Here is a 14,084-nt window from a genome sequence, read left to right as displayed (position 1 = left end):
AAACAGAGTAAATGGGACAGCATCTTTGGGAAAGTGATGACAAGATTGGGCTCACGTGTTACAGTAACATACACAATAGACTCACACTTTGCCTCTGTGAAAGTGTCCCTCTGCTAATGCTGCTGCCAGATGTGGTTAGCGGAGATTGGAGCTGGTGGTTTCCAATCACAGTTAAAAACACATTAAAATAGTCATAATTCATAAGATATAACACGTGACAATAAAGTACATCAGAATATAGGATTGCAGTAAAGAGAGAACCTGGACAATGCCACAGTTTAGCTTAAATGATTAACTCTAGCTGGTTTGGAGAAGATCGTTTAATAGATGTTATCAGTCTTCCTAAGAAATCAGATGCAGAAAATTGGAAAAGAGCATGAAGCGTTACAGTGGGAACATTTATTGCCCACACACCCCCAAACTAGTCTGCCTGATATCTTCATGTCAGACACCAGGTCTCTTTCTGGTAAATATGTAGCCCTCTCCAAGATTAAGAGTCTGCACTCTTTCCTCTAAAGGTACACAAAATTTGCATGTATGGTGATGACAGGTTGACTCGACATTATGTTCAGTATACCTTAGTAAGACACTTACTAACACTTTCTTCCTTTCTGTAAGGAACCCAAAAGCCATATATCACATACATTACCTAAGGCCATTCTTTGCTAATGGACACCAGACCACTAAATCACCCAACCCGCTCCCATTTACTGGCTCTATGTTTAATTAATTCCTCACACATCATAGTGGCTATCTGTGGACTCAAGGAAGATAAATGAAATTCACCAGCTCCTTTTGTACCACAAGGTTCCTCGCAAACATGCTGTAGTTGTCCTGAGGAGGCAGTTAACACACTTACAATAATTCATAACCTCCCTCTTCAACGTGATTCTCAATTAGTCATTTGTTTATGAGCTGACTGTCAGCAGTGAAGGATGGCACTTTTACTCCTTTGACCTAAAGTGGCACACAGGATTACATATAATAGCCGTGGCTGTAGTAAACACACATTGCAGTCTAGTATAATTTATCTTCACTGTCAGGTAAAGAGTGGCAGGGTTACAGGAAGTAATATGATGTTCGATACTACGTGTCTCTGAGCAATCGCTTCTAAAAATCCAAATGTTTTCTCCTACCGTCTTTCAATAGGGGTCTGGCAGCTGTCTGATAAACTTGGCGATAGATCAAAGGGTGGTTTTTCCAGATTGGAGTGAGTCTGTCTGGCTGGCTGCTGGACGTAGATCCTTTAATCAACCCTCTGGCCCAGTGACTGTTAAGATTAATTCCCTCTGAATGCTCACTGTGTGGCTATAGGCCGCATCGTGCGCTGAGCTGGATAACATCTTTTCTAGGTGCTTTGTTGGTATATATTTTCCTGTGCATTTGAATGTTTCACTGTTGTGTATGTGTTTGGCACATACAGGGGAGGAGGGGGAGGGTGTTTATTCCTATACCCGCAAAGTGGATTAGCTTCCCCCACCCCACCACTCTCAGCTCTGATCTTCTAGTCTTCTAGTAATCACCAATCTGACTTCATTCTGAGCGGCACACACTCAAATCTGCAGACAGGGAACTTGGCAATGCTGCAGACCTGGCAACCCACGAGGCAGTAATGCCATTCACTGGGGAGATAGGTGTGGTGGTGGTGCAGTGGTTGGTTTAAGGGATCAGACTGAGTGTGTGTGTGTGTGTGAGTGCTGAGGCTGGGGGGTATTAAGCAAAAACACTCACACCTGGTGTGTCAGTAGTAGTCGGGCGAACAGATGGGAGGAGAGAACAAGTAAGCTGGTGGCACCAATCTGGGAAGGGCGGATGACAGGAGATCTTTGTCTCTTTCTCATTCAGTCATTTTTTTTTCCTGCTTTTTCTTTCTTCTGAGGAGTGCTTCACATGCTGAACACACCTAAAAGGTAACCAGCACTATTTGATTTGGAGTTCATTAGTAATTAATTTGCTTTTTAATCCCAGAGTCATCAGGAGAATAAAAATATGAGCTGAAAAATGGGAAGTTGATCATTTTTTGTTTTACTCGACTCTGACGACTTTGTTAACCATGTGCTCCACTGCTTCTCACACCAGCGGAGCAGCATTCTGCAGCAGACACACCTTTTCGTCTTCTTGTAGCCCTGCACGCTCGCATGTGAATTAGACGGGAAACAAAACCATGTGAAATGCTGCAGTAACACCCCCCCTCCAGCCAACCAGGGTGCTGGTGTTAATTGCCTCCGTCCTTCCTGGTGTGCTTTTGTGCTTCAGTTGACACGTGCGCTCTGGTGTTTGACTGGTACAGAAAGATGCTGCTCATGACTTGTCTTTGTCTGGAGACCGTGGACTGAGAGCTGGTAGAGGGTGGGATTCCTCAAGGTCGTGCTTTACTCCACTCATTTGCATTTGTGTGCATCTGTGAGTGAATAAAGAAAAACTGTACAATCTGGCCTGATCATTCAGCAGAAATTGATTACTGTAAATGAATCTCATCTGTTTGGATTGGAGACATGTTATTTGGTCATTTCTTTGTACAGATTGAAAGAATTTAGAAAGAGGGTGCAGAAGAAAGGCAATGTTTCTAGAGAATAAGCTTTTTTCCCATTATTATAAGGAAACAAACAACAGTGCTTTGGGAGAATGAAATGCTGAGTCAGGGACTTTGTAAGATTGATGTTTTTTTGCAGCGCAGTGCACTCTCCTCCAGCAGTTTCACCTCCTCGTGTATGTTGACCCGATTCAAACGTGGACATGACCTGGCACAGCAGTGTTAAATCCCTTTGAGATCTGACTCTCAGTCTCATTCAGGTTGGATGCAGGTGACCTCTATTTTGTAAATGAGGTTAATGTCTTAATCGCTTCTCGACTAGCACTGGTACTATTTGCTTTAGCATCATTTACATTACCTGAGCCAACACACAGAAAATATAATTTCCCTGTAAATGACTCTACAGTCGTTTGAACTGTGAGGCATGTTTCTCTTAAAGAGGATATTCTATCAACTAATTAGTCATATATAGACTGGGTACAATACAAGTTTATGATACCTCAGCTTAACAGAGACACCTGCTGGACAAATCAGACAATGCAGTTGAATGAAGTTGCACATGCTCTTTTGGACTAATCCGGATTTTATTCTCTGTGCTGTAGCATTTACGTGTTTTGAATGGTTTTAATCTTGCTCTTGTTTTCCTCCCCAGAATAACTACCTGGTGTTCATGGCAGAGCTGTTTTGGTGGTTTGAGGTGGTCAAACCGTCATTTGTGAAACCAAGAAAGCTCGATACCGAAGGCACAGGCAAGTGTGAAATTCTAACCCTGCAACTTTATTTGTATAGCATTTTTCAAAGAGACACAAATTGCTTCACAGTTTTGAATAAAATTCAGACATTAAAGCGTACATGATCGAACATAGATGCATAATCAACCATATGGTCAGACGTTCATTCCAACATACACAATTCCAATAAACACAAATCATTGTAAACTATGGATGAAGGGAAAGCTAACCTAAAATGTAATGCCGTTTCAATTAAATTTAAAGTAGCTATAGTCATGCTAGTGTCACGATTTGTAGCGAAGCAGCAGTAACTGAGTATGGTAATGTTTTTTCTCTGAATCATACACAAATTAATCAGATAAGGATCATGCAATATTACATTGTGTCTATTGAAAAACCACAGTCTGATCATTTTTATTTGTCTTATCATGTCAGAGCCCTCATCCTTCTTGAAGAATTTCCCTGTAATCCCCATCTCCAAGGCAACTAAGAAGAGTTTTATGGAAAGGCCCCCAAGCCCTGAAAGACCCAGGTATGTTAGCACCAAGTTACAATGACAAGAAATCAGGTGGCAGAAAATTCTCAGTTCCCATCATCATGTTTGTCTCTCTCATTCTCAAGTTTACCCCTGCGGCCCCAGCCCCGAAACTCAGGTGATTATATTTATTTATGAAAATACATACAAAGTATATACAAAAGCATTCTGTTGTGATTACTCATCATATGCGTCTTACAGGAGAGATCAAGAGGTCAACCTCAATGTCCTTTGTTGATGGCAATCTCGGTACCTGGCCAAAAGAGAAGAGGTGAGTGTTATCATTGCCCTCTTTATGTGTAACCTTTTATCATTTGTTAACCAAATCTGCTAAATTAAATTACAATTTCTTGTTGTTTTTTGTTTTGTCTTTTGTGTTAAGATCTGGGCCTTACGGTGTGTCCTTTGACATCCCCTTTGATAAAGAGGAGTCTGCGCCTGCCACTGTTCCCTCCACACGTGGCATGTTCAGGTCTGTCAGCACGGATGATGGTTCTGGTTTCAAGGTCCTTCACATGCCCCGTGGAATGAAGCGCAACCTGTCCTTCCAGCCAGTGAATGGTCAGAGTGTCGGCATTGAAGAGGAAGGCTGCCCAGACAGCCTTGCTGGCATGAAGCCGAGCAAGCAAGGGTACTCCAACGGACACAGAGGAGTTACAGAAACAACTCCGTCCATGGAGGAAGCCCTCCAGATTATCCAAAGCCCAACCAGGCCACCAGTGGAGGGCATCAACAATGGTTTCTTTCTGCATAGTCAGGAACATGGTGCCGGCGTTGGTGCTTTAGATCCAGTGTCAGAGGTGGACTCCAAAGGACCTTTGAGCACCACGGACACCACAGAAGTGGACACTGGCATCCATATCCAAACAGAGGACATGCTGGATGAAGATTCCTCTCTGAAAGACTGCTCTGTGAACATGGAGCTGGACATGGACACGCCGAGCCCCTGCCCGAGCAGTCAAAGCAAATCCCCTTCAGCAGTAAAGATGACTAGCTTTGCTGAGCAGAAGATGAAGAAGCTTAATCCATCAGCACCAGACTCAGGAAGGGGCAGCTGCAGCTCCCTGAAGACCACTCCGGAGGGCTCTGAATTTGGGCTCCCATTATCTGTCTCATGGGCCCCGACCCCTGAGCACAGCCCGGTCCGCCAACAAACCACACCGCCCCCTATTTCACAGCCGTCACCCACACCTGTCCAGCTTCCACCCAATGACCCCGCTCAGGTCATGGCTACAGAGATGGTGCAGCTGCGGATGAGGCTCGAGGAGAAACGGAAAGCTATTGAGGCACAGAAGAAGAAAGTGGAGGCAGCTTTCACAAGGCATCGGCAAAAGATGGGCCACTCAGCATTCCTAAACGTGGTAAAGAGAAAAGGTGACGGTGCAGCAAGTGGAGAAGAGGGAGGAAAAACTGAGGGAGAAGGAAAGTCAGCAAGTACAAGTCCCACCTTTAAATTTGGGAGGAACAAGGCAGACACACCTGACGGGGCAGAGCAAAGCAGCACGGCTTCCTGTTGGCAAAAATCTCCCGGTGCAGGTGAGGAAGGCGGACAAAGCCACGCTCAGCTGACAGAAGTGGATCTTACAGAGTATACACGTTCAATTGAGAAACTCAACCACTCTTTGGCCTTCCTCCAAACTGAGATGCAGCGATTGGCTCAGCAGCAAGAAGTAATCATGGCCATGAGGGAGCAAAAACAGCAGCAGGCGTGGGTCATCCCTCCTCCACATACAAACCCCTCGCCACAGAAGCACGGTCGAGCCGGAGCCGTCACTCGATCCTCGGGACCCTCTTCTCCGGCTGACTCCCCTCGTTCCACCCATCGCTCTCCAACCAGCATCAAACGGAAATCTGCGTCCTTCCACTCACGTAATCCTCGCACCGCTCGACCCAGCGAGCTCAAGCTGGCCCCCTACAGTCGCGTCCTAACCGCGCCGCAGTCTGTCGATAGCATCCCAAGGCTACGGCGATTTTCTCCCTGCCAGCCCCTGGCAAGTTCCTTCGTTTACATGGGGGAGAAACCAGCAACCGCCAATTTGGAGACGGTCGCTCCAGTTGCAGATAAAAACAAGGAAATACATTCCCTCCTTTCCCCAGAGCGAGAGCTTGTGGGTATAGCCGGTTCCCCCTGTAGCTCCCCAAAACTGCAGAACAAAAAAGAGCAAAGTGAAGTAGGTACTAATGCCCAAACCCAGGAAACAGAAGCTCCCCACCAATCCAAGACCACTGACATGGAAACAGATTACCAGAAAGTTCAGAAGTCAGATGTAGAGCTCAAACCTACTTTAGAGTCAACATTCCCTGAGGTTCTAGCCCACCCTGTGGTAGAGACCTTCACGGTGATGCCAACAGAGATCCCTTTCCAGTCAGAATTGTCTGGCCAAGCCAAAAGCAGTTTGATTGAGGTTCCTCTGTCAGTGGTGAAACCGCTAGAGGATCCAACTCTGGATGAAAGCCTGGAAATGCAGCAGGGGGATGCGGAAAGCCTAGATGATGAACAGAAGCTGTGCCGCGGTTTCTTTTTCAAGGTAGGCTAAATCACAAAAATTAACACACACACAACCTGAGTGGCATTTAAACGTGTCGCTGAGGGGAAAACAAATTTAAAAAACCTACAGACATATTTTTAATTGGGCAGAAATGATTGTTTTCATAGGGAAACAGTTTTTGTTCCTAGGTGAAGATGATAAGTAGCACAGGATATATGCTGTTTGAGGATAGTATCATCTTCCCCTTTATAGCTTCTAAGGCTGCTGCTAACTGCTGTCTGGGCCTCAATGTGGGTCACAAAACTGGGGCTGCTGTGAATAATTCAGGCGCAGCTGTGGAAACACGGGGCTGAAGATGGGTCGGCTAGAAAACGAGGGCGGATACAGAGGGATGAGCAATGAGCGGTCACATGAATTAACCTCTACAGGAATCAGATTTGTAGTTGAGTTGTATTAGAAGTTTGCTGTGCCACCATTAGAATCAGCTGAATTCAAATTCATTTCGTCACGTGTGTTTATATTTATAGTCTGAACTCAGATATTACAGCGTTAACCACAGGGACATGAAACAAAGCGTCTGTTGCATAATAAAGTGTTTAGAAAGCCTTCAAAGGAATGTGCTCTTTCTGGCCCTGAGAAATTCCTCTGTTCTGTGGCTTCTGCAAGCCCTTTTGAATGCCTCATTTAATATTACAAAAGCACGTTGACCTTTCCACAATCCAGGTTTAGAGTCATCTCTTCATTATATCAGATTAGATTGAACAAAACAACAATAAAAAGGATTTACTGGGTATCAAAATGACACTCGGTTCTGCCAGCTCTGGATTTGCATCACAATCACAGAAGGTCAACTTTGCTTGATGAAAAACAGATAAACAGCTAAACGTATAATATTCATAAATTGACACAGCAGCTTGCATTACCTCACACACACACTTTAACCCAGCTGCCTTGTGTTCCTACAGGAGGATGGAAAAGCAGAGGAGAACATGGCGCAGAAGAGGGCTGCACTGCTGGAGAAAAGGATGCGAAGGGAAAAGGAGAGCCAGCAGAGGAAGATGCAGCTGGAAGCTGAGCTGGAGCAGAAGAAAGAGGAAGCTCGGTGTGTCCATCTGAGAAAAAAAATTTAACTTGTTTGTTGAGATTTTATTTGATGCTTTACTAGAATCTTTTTCCTACTTTTTCCTCATATTTTTTTCGATTTTGTATTATCTTCCATGTATTTTCTTCATTCTGTCCATTTATGAAACATCACAAGATAGTAATAGTAACATTACAGCTTTCTGAAGCCCATTATGTCCCAATATTTACTTAATATATCTAAGACTTATAGACCTGATTAACGTACAACATCTTGCCAAATAACTAGTCTCTTTTTAATAGCAGTGCAGTACAATATTTACCAATCGATCAGCTGTCTCTTGTATGGTGAATTTAGCATTTCAAAGTATCTTATTGCTAACTCTCCTTCCATCCCTGCATCTGTTCAGACTGAAAGCCGAAGAGGAGCGTGTCAGGAAGGAGGAGGACAAGGCCAGGAAGGAGTTCATCAAGCAGGAGTACCTCCGGAGGAAGCAGCTGAAGCTGATGGAGGACATGGACACCGTCATTAAACCTCGACCCGCGGCCGGGGCCAAACAGAGGCGAGGGCGACCGAAGTCTATCCATCGCGACAGCATGGACTCACCCAAAACCCCCGTGAGGGCTGCCACAGGTAACCATGGAGATGACCCCCTCTCTTAGAGAGGTCAATGCCATCTCGTCTGTCACATCAGTGTCTCGCTGCTGCAGTGCATTGTGCCACCTTAGACTGTGTTAAGCAGCCAGCTGAGGGTTGCCTTCTTCCTGATGTTTCCTTAAATGCTGTTTTATATAGTAAAAATATCAAGCTAATATATGGCATTGATATTAATGCAATAATAATAATAATTAGTATACTGAAAAATTGTTCTAAAATAACAAATTAAAACCTCACGTTGAAGGAAGCAGTGCAGCATCAGTGTACGCATGTGTGATATATGTATATTTTTAAAAAAGCATTATATGATCTGATTTTACTGAATATGTGTTTAATTATGCATCATATTAGTCGGTTTTGCATGTATTTGTGGTTGTGAGACATTTCAGTCGCAGCACTGAGGCTCTAATGCTGTCGCAGGTGGCACAAAACACCGTGGACAGTCCGGTGGTGTTTTCATTCGTGCTGTGGTGTAATCGTGTCGTGTTGTGTCGTGCCACGTGTGATTATCTCACATCCAGGTTCACGCCAGCGTGTCTTTTCAGTCTCCAGCTTGTCCCTCGCTTCACTCAACCTGGGAGACAACGACAGCGTTCACTCTGAGAAGAGAGCAGCAAGGTGAGATGTTACTGGGTTCTTTTTCCCCCAAAATGAAACAAAGGTTTAACACTTGGTTTAGATTTTTGTGTTCCATTCAGCAGTAAATAATTTTACTGTTTTAACCTTTTCTACTTGCTGTGAGAGCCTTAAATCCATGCCGGATATATAGTACAGAGTAAATTCGCACTGCCTTCTCAGGCAGAGCACGTGCTGAAGTGCTCTCCGGTGTTACAGTAGGAGTTTTATCCTTCACACCTGCCGTGATGTGCATTTAATTGGACCAGCAGACTAACTCTAACTCTCAGATCTAACATTTTTCCTGTTTTCTCTCAGTCTTCCCTTTTAACGCTTTCCTTTCATGTTGTTTCACACGTCAGAAGTTCTAGTTTAGCCTCTAGCGGTCTCTTCTACTTTCTGGGCTCTCCTAAACTGAGAAGGAGAAGGTTAGTTTTTCTGGTTGACGGTGAAATCTTAAAGGCAATTCATGCTGTCCTGAGCCCAATCCTGCACTGAAAACCCTTTAGACCACAATGGGTTTTGTTAGGGATTGAGTAAGCACTTTAAGCAAAAGCAAATGTTTTTTTGTTAAGACACTCATAACTAACTTCAAAGCAGGTCCGCTATGCTTCCTTCAGTATCACCATCACAAAACAATCACTTTTTTCTTTCCTGCTTACCCTTCTGCTGTGCTGTTCTCACCAATGTCCACACCTGCTTTGGTTATTTACGTCTGATAAAACACCAGGTGATTTATTCAGAACCACTGCTTGACAAACCCAATGCACACCCGAGGTAGAGCATCCATCTTATCAAGTCATAAACACATTTTTTTATTCAAGGAAAGCTGAAATGACTTGTTAATATGGTCAGTTTAGTTGCACAAGTTGGCCTAATTGCTCTTACTGTGCATTTGCTTTGCTTATATTTACAAATGCATGGCACAGATCATGTAATTTGGTGGTGTCCATGTAAAAAGCAGCATTTGATTTAATATTGTGAAGTTAAAATACTCCAAATGCAAAGAGTCTTACAGTGAGAGCAAGTAAATGCCAAATCCTGCACAAAAATGTATCTGACCTTTTTTTACTGAGCTTAATGCACCAAATTGTATTCACTGCCTGCGCTTGGAAGCTTTGCTGCTGCCCTGGTTATCGTGACTTTGTCACACAGCTAAAACCCAAACCAAGTCCTTTCTTTTGATGACCAAACTGAACTGAATAGCAGTGCCTGCAGTATGCTGTGCTGAGTGTTCAGGATCAGCACACATCCAGAGAGGTAAACTAACGCTCTGTGTGTGTGTGTGTGTGTGTGTGTGTGTGTGTGTGTGTGTGTGTGTGTGTGTGTGTGTGTGTGTGTGTGTGTGTGTGTTTTCTAGGCCTGACTCTGCTGATGGTTTCCTGTCCCCCAGTCGCTCCAGCAGCAGGAATGGAGAAAAGGACTGGGAAAATGGATCCACCACCTCTTCTGTTACATCAAATACAGAGTACACTGGTAGGTTAACTCAGTATACGTCTTAGTTTATACACATATTAAAAGTGGCAAATATTCACAACATAGAGTTGTTAAATTAGATCTTTGTTCTATCCATTGGAAATTTGTTTTTAGTTTTTTTAATTTTTTATCTTGATCTCATTGTCTGAAGCAGGGTTTCCTTTTGTACTGATTGCAGTTCAAAGTAATGATATAAACAGTTGTTTCTGATTCAAATAGCTCACATTCCTCTGTCAGACTAACTGGTAACCCTACCCTTAGCAATCGTCATACACGATTCAGCAGCAGAAAGAGTAAAACCAAGCAAACAAGTCTTTCCTTTGACATCACTGGAGTGGTTGCTATGGCAACAGTCCCATCCTGATCTCCCTGCCTCCGTTTTTCTTTCAGGACCAAGGCTGTACAAGGAGCCCAGCGCCAAATCTAACAAGCACATCATCCAAAATGCTCTGGCACACTGCTGCCTTGCAGGGAAGGTCAACGAGGGGCAAAAGAACAAGATTTTGGAGGTACATGTCCTTCGTAACTATACTTCCAGTTGCACTAAAACTGACATGGGACCTTTGACTCTCTTTGAGGTGTATGTTTAGTGTACATTTTCATACAAAGTGGTCTTTAAATTCAGAGACACAGAGTTTTTGTAGATTTGCCTCTGTACACCATCACAGTGGATTTGAAACAATCAAGATGTGATTGTAGTGCAAACCTTTTGAAGACTGTCCCATTTCTTTGCCTTGAGTAACTCTTGGCTTGCCTTTGCAGTATGTTTCATTATCCATTCGCACTGTAAGGCACTATCTGATTAGTTATGCAGCATTTGGCATAATCTCTGCAGAGATCATAGCCACTTCATAATTCATGTATCATGAGTGTTTTGTAAGCTGTATATCCTGTTGATATTTTAAGTCACAGATTTATAAATAGGAAAAAATATCTACATAGCACATCAAGTGTCCTTAAGCATATGTCACCTGCTTATCTAACCACATTTACTCCCCTGATCTTGACAGGAAATGGAGAAATCAGAAGCCAACAACTTCTTGGTTTTGTTCCGAGATGCCGGATGCCAGTTTCGCGCTCTCTACACTTATTGCCCCGAGACCGAAGAGATCAACAAGCTGACGGGCATCGGCCCCAAGAGCATCACACGCAAGATGATTGATGGCCTCTACAAGTACAACTCAGACAAGAAGCAGTTCAGTCAGATACCAGCTAAGACCATGTCAGCCAGCGTGGACGCAGTGACAATCCACAACCACCTCTGGCAAACCAAGAAGCCAGCCACCCCTAAAAAAGTAGTGCCTGCCCAGTCCTAATGGGACTTGATACCCCGAACATTTCATTTTCCCTCTTTGAACATAACCAGTCTCGGTTAGTACTTCAGTGTACATATCCATGAAGATTCAAACACCTGCAATGCCAGTTAGATGAATGCGTATTTATCTTTTGTTTTGTTTGTTCTCCTCATTGCATTCCCGTCCTTGTTTATTCTTCATATTCGGACCAGAAGTGATAAGACTTTAAAGATCACGAACAGCTGGAATGTACGACACTGTCGAGGAATGATGTAAACGTAATCATGTCTGTGTTTGAAAAAGAGATTTGAGACAGTGTGTGAGAGCGCGTGTGACTGATGTTTTTGATCTCTATGTGCCAAACATTAAAAGAAAAAAAAGGAGACAGTATGAATGCCGGGACATTTTACTCCGTACACTGAAGCTCTGAATGTTTTCAATTCATGTATAGACTGACTTTTGTTCGCACTACCCTGTTGAAGTGTGGCCTTACGCACGTTTTGTTTTAGTGTAAGAGTGACTGTAAAGCGATAACCTCTTTTGTATTTGGAAGGAACCTCTTTTTTCTTTTCTCACCTGTGTGAGTAAAACAGTTTGTACATTAAAGTACGTAAACTCCAAAGGGCCAAAAAAAAAAGCCTGATTGCATACAGCTAGCGTTAGCCACACAGGATATGTGTGTTCAGCTCAACAAAGCAAAGCGGTTCCAGCTTTTTCAGAACCCCTGTTTTTGAGGAAGTGATTTTAATGAATGCAGGACGTTACTGTAGATCACTGGTTCTCAACCTGTAGGTCAGGACACGTGCAGACAGTTTGTGCTATCGAGTACAATGTCAGGTTTCTGGTTTATTTGCATTGCTTCAGCCCAAAAGATTGGGAACCAGTGTTGTAGATCACCTCGCTGCTGGTTCACAGCAGGTTTGTGAACAAATGAAACTGCTCAGTATTATTTATTTTTTATTATGAAATGCTGCCGACTACAACTTGTAGGGTTCTTTGCAGTATACTAAGATATTGTACAATCACACTCCTGGCCACTTGGATCAGGACTGATATCCAAGCTATAATGACACCTACAAAGTATTTCTCTTTATGTCACGATGAAATGTTAACATTAAATTCAAGATGCACACTCAGACTCTTTATTATCATATCTGCACCCAGCTATAAGCCACTTTTGGCCCACCAAAATTAAGTAAGAATAGCTAGAATATAGCACATGCTAGATTTCTCATAGTTGCAAAAAATATGTTCTGTTATTTAGAAGGTAAGTGATGCATTAAATTAGTTTCTCCCAGTTTATTAAAAAGGCCACATTATGAAGTGTTTGTGTGATTTTCAACATGTCTGTGCGTCTTTCACCACAGAAACGGGTTCTACCTGAACAACTAAAGCGTGTGTGTTAGCAGCATTTTTGTCCATCATCTATAAATGCAGCACGTTGTGAATTTATAGTAACATTGTAATTTTGCTAGATTTATTTTTTTCTATTAACACTAGGATGAAATTCACACAATAATGCAAGGCAGAATAGGGCAGGTAGATCCTTGTTGCTGCATACGGGTAGAGTCTCGCCATTTGGTTTAACCAGCGTCAGCGTTGTGTTACTTTTGCCACTGAATGTCAAATCCAACACCATTTGCAGGTACGATTTCCCAAAAAAAATAAATCTGCCAACGTGGTGCTTTGTTTTTAACTGGGGCGTGGGACGGGTGGGGGGTATTTATGACCAAAAGAGACATGTACGTGTTTTTGAAATTGTAATCTAGTACGACTGGGGGAAGAAGTGTTTCAATGTTCTTTACTGGAAGGATGTGTCAGCAGAAAGCTCGGTCTGCCTGCATTTGGCTGTTTTAAGGCCAAGGTTAAAAAGAAGATTATTATTTAAACTGTAATGATATTGTACAGTGTGTTCATGTGAGCAACTTATTCACTATGATGACTTTGTTTTTGTTTCGTCAGACGCTGTGCCCTCATTCAACATGTGGCTGAACATGTAGTGTCATTTTTCTTTTTCTTTTTCATTTTGCATTAAATAAAATAAAGCATGACATCAGCATGTATGTGGTGTTGATTGCAAATGAGGGTATTTTTAAAAGGATATGTAAAGAGGGGGTTGTTAATAGAAGCAAACTCTTTTCATGGAAGGATAATATTTAACCATGAAACAGTTTTGGAAATATTAGTCTTAGGGTTCTTTCTTTTATATATATATATTTCTAAGATATGGCACTGGAACTGGACTATTGGTGTTTTCAAGGTTTCAAAGCCCAACCTGGTTAATTAGGGTCATTCCATCTGAAATCATCATGGGCCATTTGCATAAAATGTTATGGTCCAAATTCTTTGGTTTGTTTTTTCACACTTTGAAATCTGAGGCAATGTTGGAACATGAATATTTCCAAACCTATTAAAGATAAAAGGCTGAAATGTTCACTGGTCTTCCCTAACATAAACATGAATGTCTGTATTTTGGGACAAATACATAAAAAAAACAATGGCTCCATATTTGAGCACACGTAAATACCAAAAGTTTCCATTAGCAAAACAGAACTGGTGACACTTTTGGAATGCTATAGTTGCATTTCACAGAAATGCAAAGTGAAACATGTAAAATACTTTTTGACAGAAAAATGAAGAATTCATGCTGGATTGAACAATTAAGCTAAATT

The 14,084-nt window shown here is 42.6% G+C and overlaps 1 protein-coding gene across 7 annotated transcripts in view; it reads left to right on the top strand.

Annotated features, from left to right (window-relative positions):
* The window catches only part of camsap2a (calmodulin regulated spectrin-associated protein family, member 2a), a 43,034-nt gene extending 29,563 nt beyond the window's left edge, over positions 1–13,471 (top strand). For 2 of the 7 annotated variants that reach the window (XM_063494967.1, XM_063494965.1), the window contains 12 exons: positions 3,186–3,282; positions 3,700–3,796; positions 3,886–3,917; positions 4,001–4,070; positions 4,182–6,327; positions 7,254–7,390; positions 7,779–8,002; positions 8,548–8,644; positions 9,004–9,069; positions 10,002–10,117; positions 10,508–10,626; positions 11,128–13,471. In XM_063494967.1, the coding sequence (XP_063351037.1) occupies positions 3,186–3,282; positions 3,700–3,796; positions 3,886–3,917; positions 4,001–4,070; positions 4,182–6,327; positions 7,254–7,390; positions 7,779–8,002; positions 8,548–8,644; positions 9,004–9,069; positions 10,002–10,117; positions 10,508–10,626; positions 11,128–11,433 (3,507 nt within the window). In that variant the 3' untranslated portion in view covers positions 11,434–13,471. The remainder of the gene's footprint in view (positions 1–3,185; positions 3,283–3,699; positions 3,797–3,885; positions 3,918–4,000; positions 4,071–4,181; positions 6,328–7,253; positions 7,391–7,778; positions 8,003–8,547; positions 8,645–9,003; positions 9,070–10,001; positions 10,118–10,507; positions 10,627–11,127) is intronic. The other 5 variants (XM_063494972.1, XM_063494969.1, XM_063494970.1 and 2 more) reach the window with 3 other exon arrangements.
* Positions 13,472–14,084: the final 613 nt, after the last annotated feature.

Source organism: Pelmatolapia mariae, linkage group LG15, assembly GCF_036321145.2.
Source record: "Pelmatolapia mariae isolate MD_Pm_ZW linkage group LG15, Pm_UMD_F_2, whole genome shotgun sequence".
NCBI classification, from domain to species: Eukaryota; Metazoa; Chordata; class Actinopteri; order Cichliformes; family Cichlidae; genus Pelmatolapia; species Pelmatolapia mariae.
The sequence above is the reverse complement of the archived record's forward strand: the minus strand, read 5'-3'. Positions and strand labels throughout refer to the sequence as shown.